General features: G+C 39.2%; 2 protein-coding genes and 1 long non-coding RNA gene across 4 annotated transcripts in view; 2 read left to right on the top strand and 1 right to left on the bottom strand.

The window, feature by feature from the left end:
* grm1a (glutamate receptor, metabotropic 1a) overlaps window positions 1-7,749 on the top strand; it is a 43,344-nt gene extending 35,595 nt beyond the window's left edge. The window contains exons 7-9 of one of the 2 annotated variants that reach the window (XM_067417625.1): window positions 527-653; window positions 2,492-3,434; window positions 5,624-7,749. In XM_067417625.1, coding sequence (XP_067273726.1) covers window positions 527-653; window positions 2,492-3,434; window positions 5,624-6,362 — 1,809 coding nt within the window. In that variant the 3' untranslated portion in view covers window positions 6,363-7,749. The remainder of the gene's footprint in view (window positions 1-526; window positions 654-2,491; window positions 3,435-5,623) is intronic. The other variant, XM_067417626.1, reaches the window with a different exon arrangement.
* The window catches only part of LOC137041395 (uncharacterized), a 17,895-nt gene extending 9,552 nt beyond the window's left edge, over window positions 1-8,343 (bottom strand). The window contains exon 1 of the long non-coding RNA XR_010898085.1: window positions 8,207-8,343. This is a non-coding gene — a long non-coding RNA (uncharacterized lncRNA). The remainder of the gene's footprint in view (window positions 1-8,206) is intronic.
* The window catches only part of rab32a (RAB32a, member RAS oncogene family), a 24,989-nt gene continuing 13,054 nt past the window's right edge, over window positions 8,337-20,271 (top strand). The window contains exon 1 of the mRNA XM_067417627.1: window positions 8,337-8,699. Within this exon, the coding sequence (XP_067273728.1) occupies window positions 8,486-8,699 (214 nt within the window). The 5' untranslated portion in view covers window positions 8,337-8,485. The remainder of the gene's footprint in view (window positions 8,700-20,271) is intronic.

The following is a 20,271-nucleotide window of genomic DNA, read 5'->3' as shown; positions in this document are numbered from 1 at the left end:
TCGGCCCTGAAAGGCTGCTGTCCTCCAACCCTAATCAAACACACCTGACCAAGCTAATCAAGGTACTCATGATCACTAGAAAAATCACAGGAAGGTGTGTTTGATAAACTCTGCAGGACAGTGGTCCTCCAGGACCGAGTTTATGAAACCCTGATGTAAAGTATAGCCTTGATGAGTTTGGGTGAGTAAATGTAAATCGCACAAGATATAGTACCTTTAATGTCCTTAGATGGCGAAATCGCTTCTTTATAGCAGAAACAAACTGCTGCAGAAAAAGTTAGGTGCCATGCAAAATGTATGTGTAATTTCATTACTCAAAACAGATGTATTGGAGTAAAAAGTACATTTACTTGTTTAAAAATGTAGTCAAGTAGAGAATAAAAGTTGCTAATTTCTTTGATACCCAGTACAACTACAAAGTAGCCAAAAATATACTTAAGTTCAGTAACTAATTACATTTACTTAAATATTTTACACCACTGCATATCTGGCATCAGTGTAAGATCTCTGGTTTTTCTGACTGTAGGTGATCCGTAAAGGTGAAGTGAGTTGCTGCTGGATCTGCACTACGTGTAAAGATAATGAATACGTTCAGGATGAATTCACCTGCAGAGCTTGTGACCTGGGCTGGTGGCCTGATGACGAACTGGCAGGTAAGAGACTATTTTTTACATATAATTCAGCCTCACAGTTATCCACACATCTATTAAATGGCTCTTAATTCAAATACTTAGACCACTATTTCATTAAGAATTTTGTTTTGCTGTATTCTGGCAACATCTAGGGCTTTATATTCTGTTCAGCCCATTTCTCCTGCTGGCTCCTCTCCTATCACTCCTCTCTATGCCCTTCGCATCATCCCTACCCAACACTTTCTCTCCCTCTGGGCTGTGAGCCGCGCGTTATTTTGACAGCTCTTTGCAGCAGCGAGCAGAGCTGGATAACGGTGAGGTTGGAATCCCATTAGTACCCAGCAGCCGTGTGTCAGGCTCAACAGTTTCACCACGGAACCTGAGCAGCAACAGGGAATTCTGATTACTAGAGAGAGACAGACGGATCTGAGTTCAAGTCATAGTGAACTAGAAGGAGAGACCCTTCAGAGATGTATAGAAAGCTGTCATAGAGAATTAGCATAGCAAGAAATGTGCACCGAATAATTTATTCAAAATATATATTTAAAATGTATTTATCATTTTCATGTGTCTTTAAAGTCTAAGACAACACTTATTTAATAATAAAAAAAACAGTAAAATTGTGAAATATTACTACAATTTAAAACAACTATTTTTAAATTCCTACAGTAGAAATTCAAGTTGAATATATTTTAAAAAATAATAATATTTTAAAACGTATTCCTGTGATGTGAAATCTAAATTTTCAATAGCCATTACTCCATTCTTCAGTGTCAAATTTAAAACAAATTTCTTCACATTCTAATATTCACATTCTTAATATTTTTGTGGAAAGTTAACCGTGATAAATAATTTTTCAGGATACTTTAAGGAATAGAATGTTAAAAAAATAAGTATTTAGTTGACATAGATTTTTTTTTGTAACAATGTAAAAGTATTTACTGTTACTTTTGATACATTTCAATGCATCTGTGCTGAATAAAATAATTTATTTATTTAACAAGAAAAATCTTACTGACTCTTTGAACGGTATGTGTACATAAAATTAGTATACAGACAACTTGCACGTTTTAATTTCTTCAGCTATCCTAATATAAAAAGCCATTACAAAATGAAAAAAAAAGACACTTTAATTTTAATATCAATGATATCAATGAACCTTTTCTTGAAAGTCATTTCTGAGTTTAACTATATGAAACCAACATCAAGCATAGCGTTCTAGCGCAGGTCACATAAGTCAGGTTCGCATCAGCTGATTCTCCGCCGATCCCCTACTACCTAGGAATACGACGCCTATCGCAGCATCCATATATAAGGACTATCAGTATTATTAGTAGCTTATCGTGTTTTTCAGGAGCTAATTAGCCTCCTCCATCCCCAGCTCTTCCTCCTGTCCATTAAGGACTTGGCCAGGAGTTTTGATATTCCTCTACGAATCATTCATTTTTCTAGTACCATGTTAGATTTTAAATCATTGAACATTAATTATATCTGCAATACATTTATGTAGATTCCGTTCTGTTACCTTAAAGGGGGTTTTCGATGCTCTCACTACTCTTATCCAAGCTATGAATGGACAGGCAGTTTTTGCCCAGAACAGAACCATACCGCCAGTCCAAACTGTATGCAAATTGTCAATCTTTGACGATAGTGGTCCGGACAAAAATATTTTTTAACTAGATTTTTTAAAGATTTTTCTTCATCACTGATCCAATGTTATCAAAACATCTTGCATGCATAATAAATAAACCACATATTACTGCTACAATCTTTGTAGAATATTTTCCAATTCTTTATTTGCTACTCATTTATTTTCCATCCATCGTGACTTCCTTTCTGGTTGTTTTTTTTTTTTACAGAATGCAAGCCTCTTCCGCTCAAATACCTAGAGTGGAGCTGTGTGGAGTCCATCATAGCAGTGGTGTTCTCCTGCTTCGGCATCCTGGTAACGCTGTTCGTCACCTTCATCTTCATCCAGTACCGTGACACGCCGGTGGTGAAGTCCTCCAGCCGCGAGCTCTGCTATATCATCCTGGCGGGTATCTTCCTTGGCTACATCTGCCCCTTCACACTCATTGCACGTCCCACTGTGATCTCCTGCTACCTGCAGCGCCTCCTGGTGGGCTTGTCGTCTGCCATGTGCTACTCCGCCCTCGTAACCAAGACCAACCGCATTGCGCGCATCCTGGCCGGCAGCAAGAAGAAAATCTGCACACGCAAGCCCAGATTCATGAGTGCCTGGGCCCAGGTCGTTATCGCCTTCGTCCTGATTAGTCTCCAGTTGGCTGTGGAGGTCACGCTGATTGTGCTGGAACCCCCCGAGCCAGTGAAAAGCTACCCCAGCATCAGGGAGGTATACCTAATCTGTAACACAAGTAATGTGGGCGTAGTGGCCCCGCTGGGTTACAATGGCCTGCTCATCATGAGCTGCACCTACTACGCCTTCAAGACCCGCAATGTGCCGGCCAACTTCAACGAAGCCAAATACATCGCGTTCACTATGTACACCACCTGCATTATCTGGCTGGCTTTTGTTCCTATCTACTTTGGCTCCAACTACAAGATCATCACCACCTCCTTCTCCGTCAGTCTCAGTGTGACCGTAGCACTGGGCTGCATGTTCACACCCAAGATGTACATCATCATCGCCAAGCCAGAGCGCAACGTACGCAGCGCCTTCACGACCTCAGACGTGGTTCGTATGCACGTGGGCGATGGGAAGGCAGTTCCCTGCCAGAGCAACAGCATCCTCAACATGTTTCGCAGGAAGAAGAACAACAACAATGCGACCGGCAGCACCAAGTGAGTGACACTTAATAATAGGTTTGAGTCACATTTCTGAAATATCAGCTAAATGCACATACAGGCTATGAAACGTATGGAAATAAAATAATAGTATTTCTTTCTCAGTAGCACACCAACAAGTTGGACTGCAGTGATAGCACTGAAAGTGTTCTTTCTAGCATGTGTGTGTATTTGAGTTGTCTCTCCCATGTTTTTCTACCTGCTGCAAACCAAGAGTATGTACGTAGCATTTCGCTAGGGACTGACACTGTTCGGTCGTCCTCTATCTGTGCTGAATCCTTTTTCCAAAATGTAACCTAATTTTCATCAAACTACCCATCCACTTAGTCCCTCTCTCTCCTCCTCCTCAGTATTAACCCACTTCTCAATGTGCCTCCTCCCCCCCTTGTCAAACCTTCCCCCGACTAAAAATTTAACCCAGTTCTCTGAGGCTGTAGCTCTCATATCCTATTCCCTTCTAATGTCCCGTTCTCACTGACAACGAGTTTATCACTGGAGGTTGCCGTAATGTTTTGCTGGAAGTTAATAGTGAGCTTTAAAAAATCGAATCACAAATGAGACGTGTTACCAGCAAAAATAAGATTAAATAAAGATCAGCAATTTTATTTTTATAAGGAATCTGGCTGCTAAAAAGTAACATTACACAATTAAAATAACATTAAAGTGACATTTGTGTATAGATCAAAGTAGATTGCAGTGCATCATATAATAAACAAGATGAACGATTATGCATTGCTGCTTATTTGCATTACTGTAAACTACTTTCAACATCGACACATTACTAGATGCCACACTGAGTTTATGTTAATGTACATAAATATAAATATATATATATATTAATTAGCCGACATGTCAAGTGGCTGCTTGTTTGCCTGAAAGTAAATGTCTGCATAAACTTCGCTCCCATTGGTAGTCGCTGGTCATGGCATGGAGTTAATGCTCAGTTGCATAAATGTAACTGCCATTGGTAGTTGGCACATCAAAGTGCTGCTCATTTGCATAAACATACTTTTTTCTTAAAGTTGACACATCGCTTGGTTATCACCACATTGAGTCGACACTCAATTGCACTGTCAATTACTTGCTTCCACTAGTGGTTGTTGGTAACTGCATTCAGGTGCTGCTCATATGCATAAATCGAAACGTTTGCATAAACACGTTGGTATTTCGTACATTGAGTCGCTGCTCATTTGCATATACTTTTCTCTAAATAGACGCATCACTGTACACACCCACATGGTATCGCCAGAGTCTATCCACTCTCATTAAAAAAGAGTGACTTCCTTGTCTGGCTATCACCAGACCAAGCTCAATTTAAGATTAAACACTGGCTGGGGAGTCTGCTCTGTATTTTCTACTGCACAGTAGGCGTGATAAATGAGCATAATTCCAACGACTCTGTACGCAATTGGATAGTCTTTCAACCAATCAGACCACAAGAGACGTGATAAACAAACATAATTCAAATGACTCTGTATGCACTTGCATAGTCCTTCAACCTATCAGACCACAAGAGGCGTGATCAAACGTGGCGTGGTTAACGACCTTGTGTTAAATCCTCAAATAGCGCGCCAGGTGGATAAAGTGTAACAGAAGCCGTTGAAATAAATGTACAGGTTTCCAGACTGAGCTGCAGAGTGAAATCAAATCGCTGGCAGATCAGGCTGAGTTTACAGAGTCTAGTGATTTCCAGTTTGCTAAAGCAAATCGTTGTCAGTGTGAACGCCCCTTGATTCTGATGCAGCTTTCAGTTCTGAGGCCTCTCTGTCCGGTTAACTTAATTACACTAAGAGCGGACAGCAAGGCCACTTGATCTGAAACTGAGGGGAATTCCATGAAGCCCTTATTCATACTGCATGATGTTCAGGTTGAGCAGAGCAGTACAGTGAAGGGATGGCAGAGAATGAGCCATCGTGGCTTTCATAATGCTCTGTCAGCAGGTCATTATGAGCATATGCAATTAGCATGTTTGAGGGAGGTCTCTGTCAACGACTTCATGAATTAACAATGTTGAGTTACGCATCGTGTGCTAACCCTAATCATGAGTTTTATGGCTGATAATTGTATCAATTGTACGAATGATGATATGCATAATGATCATATTTCTGTCATGTTCTTCTCTGTCTCTGTGTCGCATTCTGGTGTTTCTCCATGGGAATAACATTGGGTCTCTGTTTCATTCATAGTCCTAATGGAAAGTCTGTGTCATGGTCTGAATCAGGTGCCAGACCCCAGGGGAGGGGGTCGAGTGTGTTCCACAGACTGTCTGTGCATGTGAGGAGGCAAGCGGTCGGCCAGAGTCAGATGGCGGTCATACGTCCCCTAACTAATGCCTCACAACCCCCCCAGTCTGAATATGATGCTGGTCTCAACGCAGCCCCCAATGGCTCTCAGCCCGAAGACAAGGAACTCTACAATCTCAGCGAGGGGCACGATGGGGGTCCCCAACATCCCACAACCCAGGAGGGCTTGGTACCACCTTCCTATTCCCCCCCTAATTTAATAGACCACAGCACTGATTGTCCTCAAGGGGGGCTGGTGGACACTCTGAGCTCTACAGTTCCTGATTTTGACCAATTTGTAATCAGCACGGGCAACAAGTCGAGCCCCATCGTCTATAAATTGTCTACCAATCAGCTGCCTCTTCCCTTGCAGGGGGAGGCGTTCCCTGTGGAAGGTTCTGAAATGGAAGCTCTTGACCTCATTCAGGGGTTTCTGTGTGAGAGTGCCACACAAGAGGAGGAAGAGGAAGGTGTGGAGGAAGAGTTGGCACAGAGTAAGCTGACTCTGCTCACTCCACCTTCCCCCTTCAGGGATTCACTTCGTTCAGGGGGATCCATTCCCGGATCCCCCGGCTCTGATAACAACCCTCCCTTTTCTCAAAATATGAACTACACCCCAAAACAGAGCTCTTTTACACTGTAAAAGCACACGCTCAGGACAGCGCTGTTTATTATTCAATCACTGCAGGATATCATTTGCTTGCTTACTCGGCTATCTTCGCAAGTCTCTGTCAAAATGCTTTCGGAAAAGCAAGAAGGACCATAAAATTAACAAATGGGACATCCTGTTGGGAATATTTTTCTCCAAGGCAGTGCTGGCAGCCTCCGTTTTACAAAATACTGCAGAAAGTTGGAGTGCCAAATATTATTGTGTTGCTGTGCCCGAAATCCGCTGGCAAATGACATCACAACAGTCCAGGAGTGATAATGCCAGCTTGCTGCTTTACTATTACACTCTTAGCAGGATGAGACACACCTTCTGGGATTTAGTGCTTTTGAACAATGTAGCTGGACTTGGTTCTGAATAAAAAGTGTACTTGCAATTGCTAGCAAATAGTCAATGATGGGATAAATGAGGGTTTTTGGATGTAGAAAGCACCGAGACATAAGTAACTCATGCATACAGGTAAATCACATCTCATATCAGGCGGTTATGTGGTTATAGTATCTGACTTCAAGTTTTATACAGTCTTCAGGGACCGTGGACAAGTCGGAGTGAAACAAGGAAACCACGTGTGCACAATAAACCTCACTTGGTTGACTAGATGAGTAAACGCGGAGTTTCCCAGCTAAGGTATTTTCTGATTTCCTCGTGGCTCCCAAATGTAAGTTTCAGTGCTTCTGCTTAGAGTCAAAGGCAAGAATGCTGATTGTAATGTTAGGTATAGAATACTATTTTAGCTTAAATGTGAAGACGAGGCAAACTGTGTCATGTGTGAACTCATCCTTGGAAAAAGGAAGCAATGTTTTCAAACGTTTGTATACTGTTCTGCCATCTATTGTTTTCCACACAGATGGTGTCTTTGTATTTCTGCTATATGTTTCTATGATTAGAATGTTTGATATTTGTAAGTTTTAAAAAACAATGTCTTCTAACATGCTCTTTGTGATAAAGGGACGTATATGGTGGCACTGAAGCTGGAGTAACTTTTCAGCAACTTTTACAAACTTTTAAATGTTCCATTTTTAAATTGTACCTATGAGTAGTTGCTTCTAGTGGTAACTTGTAGCATTTACTGCCAATCTTGCGTAGGATTATCACATGAATTTGCGACTGTAACGCTTTAAGTTTCACAGGACTATTAGAATGCAACTCTCAAAAGAACAATATTCTTGAATATCTTACATATTGTAATTGTTAAAATGGATTGTAATATTAGGTCTTTTAGTGTAAGTTGTTTGGAACAGAATCATTTGTTTAATGTAAATTAATTGACAGATCACCTGTTTACATGGTTAAACTAAAAAATGAGGGAAATGCTCTTTTTGCCAGGACAAATCATGCTGTAAAATAAATATTTTATATCTAATGTTGTCTTTAGTTTATTCATCACCACCTTTCCGTTTGAAAGACGAAAAGTCTTTGTGCTTGGTGCTTTTTGCATTTAGAATTTGTATAGCCTACACTGTGCTTTATTAATTTCAAATACAAGTGGTTACTTTAATAGACTATTACGAACTGAGGAACCGTTTAGAATCCGTTTAGTTATTACATGGTATCATTATCTTTAATATTTCTGAAATGGGATTTTAATGTAGCCTACGTGCTTTTTATTTCATAAAGCAACATTTTCTAACACCACAAATGCAGTGTATTTTATGCAGTCTAAATGGTGTGCATCAGGTTTTTATTAAATCTTTTTTTTTTTCATCTCTGCTTTTGATCACACTAAATGGAATGTTACGAAATCTTTGCAGTCGAGCCTCGCGCTAAAGAACGGCACGTTAAAATCCAACCGTTTTCTTAATTAAACGTTCACGACTCACCAGACTGCAGCGCGTGAGACTGTGTGTGTTCTTTATTTCTTTGACCCTAAAGCCCAAGCGGATGAAAAGCAAAGCAATCCAATCGAGGCGTGATATTTCCGGGTCCTATGACTTATCAGGTGGTTGTCCGGTGGGAGGAGAGGGAGCGTGTGCTTTCTGTTTGAATACTTTCTAGTCCCCGAACCCAAAGCACTTCTCCAAACTGTCTGAGGGAGTAGAGAGGAAGTGGTTGCTTAAAGTTGCCAAAACTTTCCTCTCTCATAACTGACATTTGGCAGCATGGCAGGCGGGTCTGTGTCGGAGTGTAAGGAGTACTTGTTTAAAGTTTTGGTGATCGGGGAACTTGGTGTGGGAAAGACGAGCATCATCAAACGATACGTGCATCAACTCTTCTCGCAACACTACAGAGCGACCATAGGCGTGGATTTTGCACTAAAAGTCCTCCACTGGGACAGCAAAACACTAGTGCGGCTACAGTTGTGGGACATCGCAGGTAAGTGAAGGAGGACGTGTATGAAAATGTCTGACTTTTTTATTTTATTTTTTATTTTATATAATAAACCAGCCGTTTAGTGCTTTGTAAAACTATCTAAGTTTACTTGCCTCGCCATTAAATAAGCCTATAAGCACATGACTAATGCTGAGCTTGAGAGATGATGGAAAGTCCGACTCCATTCCGAGATTCGGTTCTTTTGAACAGCTCTTCGATATTCACAGATTCAACTTTTAATGACAGAAAGACGTAGGCGTAGCTAATTGCGTCATCGCGTCACTACTTTCTAGCATGACATTGCATGCAATAACTGTTCCAATAATATTAATAATGAAGTCAATGGCATAGTTTGCTATTTTTTTTTTCCCAAATGAAGTTTGATTTTAAAGCAATTCCGTGTCCCCTGCAACGTAATATGTAGAACCTGAATAATTAGCATAACCTATTAATTTAAAATAAAAATTCTGTTCTATGCGTTTATGAAACTGTCGGTTAGTTTTACTCCAAATGTTTTTACTGTCGAACCACTTCTCGGATCATTACGAGCCGTACATTTTCAGTTATCATTGAAACGAATCAAAAGAGTCGACTCGAAACGATTCGGACATCGCTTGAGACGCAGATATGCTCACGGTTACGCGCCACACAACGCTACTGGAGGCTAAATGAAACAATGTGTGACCTTTGGCTAAATGGCCGTTGAATAAATGCCAAAAATCAGTTTGGAAAGAAGGCGCTAAACTTTCTAAAAGCCCAGGATAAGTGCGAGCTTTAGCTTACTGTCACGTAGAGTAGCCAACATAATTACTAACGCAATGTAGGTCATGTTGTGAGACTAAAAGAAGGGAGGGGAGCGATATGCTTCATGTCATTAATGTGACTGTCTCAAAACCCACATAAGCAGCCTACCACATGATCTGAACAGGAACGTGCCTTAAATGTTGAGAAAGATCTGTAAGTTATCAAACTCCATATGCGTTCTCTGTTCTCTAGCAAAACAGTACCACGGTAGGCTACCAGTGCAATTGTGTAACTAAACATGCCTTGCTGTAAAGGGAAGTGAAATCACATCAACCGAAACCTTGATGTGACGTTATGGAATGCATGCAAGTCAAGCAACTTTCTTTCTTTCTTTCTTGATATGAAATGACGACAGATAATGAGAGAATTGTGTAACTTGCTTTCAGTTGCTTATAAAACCACTTTCGGCAGATTGCCTGGTGCTCCACAGTAAGAGAAAACAGCTCTTCTAACACTGCTCATGACCTTGGTATGCATGTTACACATATCTGCATGTTGTTAATCTACAATACCTGTTTTTCTCTGATAGTTGTTCCTATACAATACATTTTCCCACCTGTACAATACAATGTCAAGCATTTAAAGGGTGCTCATGATTTAAAAATTTGACATTCTTTTTTCAGACAAATAAATAGTTTTATTAAAGGAGTTATATTAAAAATGCTCTGGCTTACTATTGCTTAATATGCTTTCAAGCTTTATAATGGCAGTGAATTGCTGGGCCATTAATTGTCTAAAGGTTCAATATACTTAAAATTTGACTTCTCTGATTTTGATTCTGATTTAATTTTTAATTAAGGTTTTTGTCAGGCATTACAGGGTTAAAGGATTAGTTCACTCAAAAATGAACCCACAAGCCATCCTAGGTGTATATATATATATTTCTTATTTTAGACAAATACAATCAGACTTACACACACACACACACACACACACACACACATATATATATATATAAAAACTTCGCTTCAGAAGGCCTTTAACCCCCCAGAGATGTGTGGGTCAGTTATATGATGATAGATGAACATGTTGTTAATCTACAATACCTGTTTTTCTCTGATAGTTGTTCCTATTCAATAAATGTTTCCCACCTGTAGCCTACAATACGATGTCTAGCATTTAAAAGGTTAGTTCACACAAAAAGGAAAATTTGCTCATGATTTACTCGCCCTCAAGCCATTCTAAGTGTATATTTTTCTTTCAGATAAATAAAATAGTTTTATTAAAGGAGTTATATTAAAAAAATGCTCTGGGTCTTCCAAGCATTATAATGGCAGTGAATTGTTGGGCCATTTTTGAAGTACATAAAAGTTCATCTATCATCATATAACTGACCCACACATCTCTGGGGGGTTAAAGGCCTTCTGAAGCAAAGTTTTATATATAGCAGCGCTGCATTTGAACCGATTTGAACGCAGAAATGACGGGAAGCATCAAAACATCACGCTTCAGTCGTGTTGCAAAGGTGGATCTCCTTGGACACTGCTGTCTCAGTACTTCACAAAATCAACAGTTACCAAAGAAGTCTGTTTTTGACGGAGCGGTCCCAGCGATAAAGGTTAACGGTCCTGCTTTGGAAACTTTGCTTTTTTCAAATGTCTATGTTGGCTATCATCGCATAAGTAAACATCAGTAAACAACACGATCGTGTAACATTACAGTTAATTTATCAATGGAGCATGCAATCTATGGTGTGTGTTTAAATACATTTGTTTAGCTGACCAATATAGGTGTCAGTTTGTTTATTGTAAAACCACCCAAACTTAAAGGGATACTTCACTGATTTTTCATATTAAACTGTTATTCCCTTAACTAAAACGAGTTGATACATACCTCTCTCGTCTCAGTGCGTGCACTTAATCTCTCTGACAGGCAGTGACGATCTGATAGCATTTAGCTTAGCCCACTAAGCCCAGTTCATTCACTATGGAACCAAACAGAGATCAAGTTAGAAGTACCAAACACCTCCACGTTTCCCCTATTTAAATACAGTTACACGAGTAGTTGAACGATCAAGTATGGTGACAAAATAAAACGTGGCGCGTTTCTAATCGGATTAAAAAGGAGAACTATAATGTATGGCGGATTAGCACTTCTGAGAGTACTTCGGCTCGGCGCAGTAAAAAGTCCCGGCCGAAACATCTTCCCTCACATCTCCCTGTTGACAGAAATGAGAGAGTGAGGGGGAGGTGTGAGGAAAGATGTTTCGGCCGGGACTTTTTACTGCGCCAAGCCGAAGTACTCTCAGAAGTGCTAATCCGCCATTCATTATAGTTCTTCTTTTTAATCCGATTAGAGAAGTACATTGTTTTATTTTGTCACCATACTTGATCGTTCAACTACTCATGTAACTGTATTTAAATAGGGAAAAGATGGAGGTGTTTGGTACTTCTAACTTGATCTCTTTTTGGTACCATAGTGAATGAACTGGGCTTAGTGGGCTAAGCTAAATGCTATCAGATCATCACCGCACATCAGAGAGATTAAGTGCACGTACTGAGACGAGAGAGGTATGTATCAACTCGTTTTAGTTAAGGGAATAACACAGTTTAATATGAAAAAGCGGTGAAGTATCCCTTTAAACCTAGGGGACGTTCTCACATAGCGTGCTTCTTCATTCAAATGCGCTAACGGTTACTCCATTGTTGTTCTATGTATAACGTGACACTAGTCTGACGTGCAAAACTGTTTTGCTTGCTACTGCTAAAGTTGAGTCAAATCATGTCCTCATAAACTGCGAGTAAACACACACAAATGTTGACAGGCCACTAAATACAGTACATACCACAGAGACGGACGCCCTGCTGTTCTTGTTCAATTTATTTCAGCCTCCGGATCTGATTCTTGATCATATATGCATTAGTTGAATCTGATTGATAACCATGGTTTATTAGAGTAACGTTTTCTTCTCCACGCTTGAGGATGTCCCCGCTTTGTGCAGCTCCGCCCACACGATATGCCTCCAGCTGCCTCCATAAAGTCAGAATTCTGAGATATAAAGTCACAATTGCGTGATATAAAGTAAAAATTTTGTGTCGTGAACACACAATAAGTATTTTAACTGTAGTTTTAGCTGATAATGATGGAATGATTGTCTTATTATCTGAATGGCATTAATATCTCTGAGCAAACGCGCTCTTGAGAGGGATTTTAAGTGCAAGCTTTGGCACTGAAACAGAACGGATGTGAGCTGGCAACGTTCATATTTCTGATGTGTTATTATGGAAATTTGACTTTACAACTCGCAATTGTGAGGAAAAAAAGTCAGAATTCTGAGATAAAAAGTCGCATTTTCTTTTTTTTTCTTTTTTATTTAGTGGCGGAAACAGGCTTCCATAAATTTCAGTACCACAGCTAGATGTTTTTTATATCTTTTTTATTTAACAATTTTTATTTTATTTTTTTACGTTTATTATTTGTAATGATAATCATTATAAGTAAAGAATACATAAACATTTAAAGCCTGTATGCTGTTTAAAAGAAAACATTGTTTATAAAAAAAGATCAAGTAAAAAATAATCAACCATCTAGGCATAATTATTATTAGAGACGTATTATTATTACATACAGATGAAGGTAATCTAGCCTAATATATTCTGTTCATTTAAAAAAAAAATTAAACCAAACTCTTATTTTACAGATTGCAGTGAAGACCTTTGAGTGTCTGTGTTTATGATGTGACAGTTTTCTCAATGGAAACGGTAAATTCTCATGAAATGACGGTTTTTGCGTTCGGCTGGCCATCCAGTGCAATGAACTCCTAATTTTCTTCGTAAATGCTTTGGTCTTTTTGCTGGTTATGCCAAGGAAAGATAGGAGAGGCTGCTGATCTGTGGCTGGCTCTCAGCTCTGGCCAGCTTTATCCATTTTATCTTTACTACCTTCTTTAAACTGGGCATGTTCCAAATGGTCATGGAGTTAGAGTCTAATTAGGTTTGAAGGTTTGTCAAGTTTTTAAAAAATGGCATAATTAGTGTCTTCTTCGCTTACAGTAAAAAACGTCCACGCCAACGACATGTTTGCATTTGGCTGTGAGCGCGAGCATGGCTGTAACGGTAGCGCATGTTGACGGATCGGCTAAAAATCGGAGTTCCAATCCCTGGCCAATCAATCGGTGCAGCTCTAGCAGTGTGTGGTGTATGTATTGGTAGCAAGTAGCAGAAGCACCAGCAGTGTAGCACCTTATGCGTGAAGAAAACATAATCGTCACTTCCTAATAAACTAGAAAAAACTGAGAAATAACTAAGAAACATTGGAGAAGCTATAGGATAATCATTTTCATATATAATAAATGATTGGCATCTCAGAGAAACTTGTGATGGCCAACATGACCATGACTTTGCATAAACATACACGCCATTTTCTAAAGCCAAGTGTTATCTGTACGCATTTTGAGCTATCCGTGTGTATGTCTACACCGTGTGGTTCCGTGTGTATGTCTACGTCGAAACGAACCATCATCTCAGCGTGTATATCTACGCTGCGTGATTCCGCATGAATGTCTATGACGAAACAACCATTGTGTGTGTGTGTGTGTGTGTGTGTGTGTCCACAACGTAAATGGATTTATAAACAGACTAAATTATGTTTTTTTGAAAATGTAAAAATGCAGAATGTTTCTTGTCATGGGTAGGTTTTGGGGCAGCGTGTGTTTGTGTCATGGGTAGGTTTAGGGGTTGTGAAATAAATGAAATTGCATTAATTAACCCGCTAAAAAGAGAGTATGCGTCTTGATAGCACGCCAAAATGGCATACGAATTGGCATGTCATACATTTCATGAGATCAGTCTGCGATGGTGAAGAGGCAGATGCTGCTGTTTGGGAACGCAGTCTTGTAAGACAGTTCCTGGAGGGAAATGTACCAAGCATCTTTGACAACAGACTTCTGAATGACCGAAACAGCATTTCAGATGCTTTGCAAACAGGATTTTTCCACTAGCTAGTAAAACAGTTATGCTGTTATATTGCGCATTTCTTTTGAATGCGCATCAAAGAATTTATTGGGGAAATGCATTTCCGTCGTTATGCGCATGTTTTCGTATCGGCTGATACGATGTATCAACTGAAATGCAAATAGGATGGAAACCTAGCTAATTGTTATACCCATTACCATACACTCCGACACTTGTCATGACAGAAATCAAAATGCTTGGTTGATCAAAGCTCTGTTGTTTTAATTAGCTTCAACCCAGTAAATATTCATTTTGAAATGGTTACAATGATATAAAAGTTATTACTTTTTAAAAATCATTAAAGATTTCACAGCAAAAAGACATATCGCACCGTGACGGTGGACATTTTTTGAATTACTGAAAGGCCTGATGAACTATAAATCAGAGAGTGGAAGGCAAGAAGATTGTGTTTTTCAACAACATGTTTTTCAGCAAAGTGTGGAGTTCAGCTAGAGGCCTTAGGAATTCAGACTTTATAGGGTTAATTTATGCTTCAGAATGAGTCTGCATTTTCACACTAAAGTGCTCCTGAGACATTTGAGAGCTGGAAGGTGAGCTGCCTGTAATCTATTCACACTTTCTCTCTTCCCATTGCTGCAATGCATTGTGTCATTAGAGGAAGACCCACACTGCAATCTCTATATTTCCCCAAAGACAGATTATGTCTTTCTACTGCAGTATTCCTCGAGCACAATAGGACCATGGAGGCATGTTTAATTCAATATACTGTACCAACTGTCCACGGCAAATAAATGGACAACTGCTTTTTTCAATTTAATTTGAGTGTCATGTGACAGTGTCCCGTGAAATTGCATCGTGGGTATTTGTAAGGCTGGGATGGTTTATGTGCATCTATGTCTATAAGCCGACATATAACGAGACAGGCATAAACAACCTGATCGCTTATCTGCATTGCACCTTAAACTCTGCACTCTGGAATGAGATTTTTTTTTTAAAACGATAGCTCATATGAGTTTTACTTAAGGAAGTTTCACATTTTTAATACAAAGTCAAAAGGAAATTATGAACACATAGTACACACTCTCAGAAAAAAAGGTACACTGCTGTCACTGAGGCGGTACCTTAAGGTATAAAACTGAAAAGGTACTAATATGTACCTTTAAAGTACTACTATGTACCTTTAAGGTACTAATTTGCACTCTTTAAGTATTAATATGTACCTTTTAAGGTACTTATATGTACCATTTAGGGGTGAGTAAGGTACAAAGATGTACCTTTTCACTTTTGTACCTTAGGGTACCGCCCCAGTGACAGCATTGTACCTTTTTTTCTGAGAGTACAGGCCCTACAGCCTGGGGAAAAAAACAAGTTAACATCACAAGTTCTTTTACAGGAAGAATTTAATTTATGAGATTTGTACATCATCTAAATTGTACATATATATTGTACATCAAATAAAACAAAATTGTGAAATCATAGAATGGCAAACAAATATACAGTGCATCCAGCCAAAAAGCAGTACATTTTGTTTTTCGACTTTCATCAGCTGTGGATTGTCCTTCATTTAGTCCCCAGTGTTCATATTTTATGTTCTTCATCTGCCTTCATTGCTTTCTCACTCAGCCTTTTATTCTCTCACCACAGTCATGGTTGTCACAGTAAGTTGCAAGGACAACGCTAGTGATGTGTGAATTACACAGGTTGCATTCTTTCAGTCCGTATCTGGTTGCATTGAATGTGTCTGGAGAACAGCTGGAATATACTGTACTGTGTGGTGCACAGATGTGGGATTAAAAACACTGGCGTTCAGTTGTTCACTGTGACATCCTGGCCCAGTTCCCGAAGCTAGTCCAGACCTGTATCCTCCTGGATAAAGTTGATCAAAGTCTGTTCCATTTACGCATTTACTTCTACACTGCTAATTAACCCTGTTAATCATGCACATAATTGGTAGCTCAGTGGTACTAATCAAGTACGCTGTTTTTCCATACCCACACTGACTAGCGATTACAATAATGACCCTGAATTGGATGACTGTAATCAAGGCCTTCTGCAAATACGTATGTGTCGGACCCTGACTGAAGCCAGGGGCTCACCCGCCTACCTTGGCCCAGAATAGCAGTGCTCCACTGGGGCTGTCTGAAAGGGACATGCTTATTACAGTCAAGAAGCTTTAAAGAAAAGTCTTAACCTTGTGGCAAGGATTGGGATGACATGTTGGAAATCCATCCATCCATCCATCCATCCATCCATCCATCACAAGTACTGGCTTTATAAAATGCACTACATCAGTCAAATAAGGGGTCTTTGCATTCACATATTTGGAATAGGAATTCAATAAATCAATTGATCTTTAAATACAGTAAACCTATGATGGGTTACAGTGTAGACACCTATCACAGTTACAGTGTTCACTGTCATATTAGGTGGTCTTTGGGTGTGTTGATTTCAGCCTTTGCCCCAGTTTTGTGAAGCCACTGTCTCTGGTCATTAGCCGTACTGTTGGTTGGGTATGTAACGACGGCCCAAAGCGTCTGAAGTGTGTTGTTGTTCCATGGGGGAAAAAAAAATGCAGCTGGCTCGTCTGGCTTGGATTGTTGCCATAGCAACACACCCACAAGATTGTTATCTTGATAAAGGCCATGCAGGAGAAACTTCAGGTTTCCATGGCTATGGACAGCGAGTATCCCTGTCTCCAATGCTTCCAACCCCTCTTTTCTCTCACCGTCTCAAGCTTTTAAGTGATCTTCAATTCAGAATCACCATAATTCACTTAGCAGTCATATTTAAAAATACACAGCTTTGTTTTAAAGTCTAAGAGATTATTAATTTTGCAATTTAAATTGTACCTTGAAAAATATATATTCAATAACTTTTTTGTTTACTTTACTTTATGGTTACACCGCATTACATTTTTGTAGTGAATCATTTATTGAAACTTTCCCTTTTAAAACCATGTAAACAACATGAATACAGAGTAAACGTGGCATATTCTTATTTTATTAACCCAGTATATTGTAAGCCGTTTCCTAAAGGTCAATTGCCTATAGATTGATTGAAATTCTCTTCCAAATATGTGAATTCATAGACCCCTCAAACAACTGATGTAGTGTATTTCATAAAGCTAATGCTTTACTAAAAGGAAGTAAACGTCAATCAGAACTAGCCACTGAATAAACCTTCACTCTCATTAAGACTCAGTGTTGTCAAAACAGTTCATTGCTAATCATATTTATTGCAAATCATTAGCCGCTTTTGACCTCTCAAAATGTTGATCGGCCTGTCTCTATTGCCGTCATGCAGTCAAAGCTTTTGTTTACCTCGGGTCCCTTTTTCCTGTTGAGAAACTGTCAGTTTGTGTTGTGCTATATTTACACATGCTACAGGCGGGTCGGTGTCCCATTAATTCTTTTGTGAGTTGTAAAGACAAGTCTATTGATTGGTGATAAATGGAGATTGATTCTTGACATTGCTTCTCCAGGGGGGAGAATAAAGTCTCCCACCGCACAATTATTGGCATGTCATTCCTGACTCTCACATTCCCTGCATGAACAGTTTGAAGCACCTACATTATTGATCAGCAGCGCTAGAAAAATAACAAAAAATAATAAGTCACCATTCACTGTACCCAGTTTGTCTTTAATTTTGTTCATTAAACAACAAAATTAAGACATTTTTGTGGTTGTACTACATAACAAGCCCCAAGAACCATTGTTCAATATACTCACCTAAAGGATTATTAGGAACACCTGTTCAATTTCTCATTAATACAATGATCTAATCAACCAATCACATGGCAGTTGCTTCAATGCATTTAGGGGTGTGGTCCTGGTTAAGACAATCTCCTGAACTCCAAACTTAATATCAGAATGGGAAAGAAAGGTGATTTAAGCAATTTTGAGCGTAGCATGGTTGGTGGTGCCAGACGGGCCGGTCTGAGTATTTCACAATCTGCTCAGTTACTGGGATTTTCATGCCCAACCATTTCTTTCCAAAGAATGGTGTGAAAACGGAAAAACATCCAGTATGCGGCAGTCCTGTGGGCGAAAATGCCTTGTTGATGCTAGAGGTCAGAGGAGAATGGGCCAACTGATTTAAGCTGATAGAAGAGCAACTTTGACTGAAATAACCACTCGTTATAACCGAGGGATGCAGCAAAGCATTTGTGAAGCCACAACACGCACAACCTTGAGGCGGATGGGCTACAACAGCAGAAGACCCCACCGGGTACCACTCATCTCCACTACAAACAGGAAAAAGAGGCTACAATTTGCACAAGCTCACCAAAATTGGACAATTGAAGACTGGAAAAATGTTGCCTGGTCTGATGAGTCTCGAATTCTGTTGAGACATTCAGATGGTAGAGTCAGAATTTGGCGTAAACAGAATGAGAACATATATCCATTATACCTTGTAATCACTTTGCAGGCTGGTGGTAGTGGTGGTGTAATGGTGTGGGGATGTTTTCTTGGCACACTTTAGTCCCCTTTAGTGCCAATTGGGCATTGTTTAAATGCCACGGCCTACCTGAGCATTCTTTCTGACCATGTCCATCCCTTTATGACCACCATGTACCCATCCTCTGCAGAATAACGCACTAGTCACAAAGCTCGAATCATTTCAAATTGGTTTCTTGAACATGACAATGAGTTCACTGTACTATAATCTCAACCCAATAGAGCATCTTTGGGATGTGGTAGAACAGGAGCTTTGTGTCCTGGATGTGCGGTAAGGATATATATATATATATATATATATATATATATATATATATATATATATATATATATATATATATATATATATATATATATATATATATATATATATATATAATGTATGTTTTGCTTGTTTTTGCTGATTATTTAATTATAAAAATCGCTAATGCGACCTTTTACACCACAGACTGTACAAAATGAAGTGTTGCTTCGCAATTGGTTGACCTACATTGGAATTATCTAATTGTGTATTTAAATTTAACAGCTGCCAGCTGATTGGTTGATTGTAATCCATTCCTTTCCATTCCTTCCATCCATTCCATCAAAGTTATCTGACATTATCAAGATGAATTTGTTCGGACAGTTCTTGTCATATTTTTTTTTACCATTTTGTAAACTGGCGAATAAACTTTGATAATGTGAGTGTTGAAGGTGTCTGAATGTTTTATAATATATACTATATACACCAATATAATATATACACCAACTGAATGGTTTGCCCTCAGATCAGAGTAGTAAAAACACAAAGTAATAGTCTTAACAAGGATAACTTGACAACAAATTGTTTTCACAATCAAAGAAAAAGTGAATTTCTTTGATCTGCACAGCCTAGATGAACTCTGAAAATGCTTTTCTCTGCTTCCTCATTTTAGCGTAATTTCACGCAGCCCTCAGGGATCTATGGACTAGTGAAAAGCACCTTTCATTGTGAAAATATTACATCACACTGTGGCTTTTTCTCAGTTAATACAATAGCTTACTCCATTTCGCCTTTTTTTGTTTTGTTTCACACTCCTAGCAGTTCTCCTTTTGTCTTTCGATAAGTAGCTGACTCTCTGTGAAGCACTTCAGGTACAGTTCACTTGCTCAGTCAAACTTCACTGGTCTTCTGTTTTGCTATAATAGTGCCACAAGCAGAGAACTATTAATTCTGAGAAAAAGCCATTCCACAACAGCATGCACAGCATATTATGGCGTAAAGTATTGATCAAGAGAGCGATTCTGGCCCTTCTCATGCTGTTTCTAGGAACTAAAAGCAGTTCTGAGATTTTCTTTCTTGACTTGCTCTGTAACAGCTGGCCCAATGCACCAAATATGTTCATGAGTTCGTTTGGTCTCTGGATATGCAGTATCTTTAAT

This window comes from Pseudorasbora parva, chromosome 15 (assembly GCF_024679245.1).
Source record: "Pseudorasbora parva isolate DD20220531a chromosome 15, ASM2467924v1, whole genome shotgun sequence".
Classification (NCBI taxonomy): domain Eukaryota; kingdom Metazoa; phylum Chordata; class Actinopteri; order Cypriniformes; family Gobionidae; genus Pseudorasbora; species Pseudorasbora parva.
The sequence above is the reverse complement of the archived record's forward strand: the minus strand, read 5'-3'. Positions and strand labels throughout refer to the sequence as shown.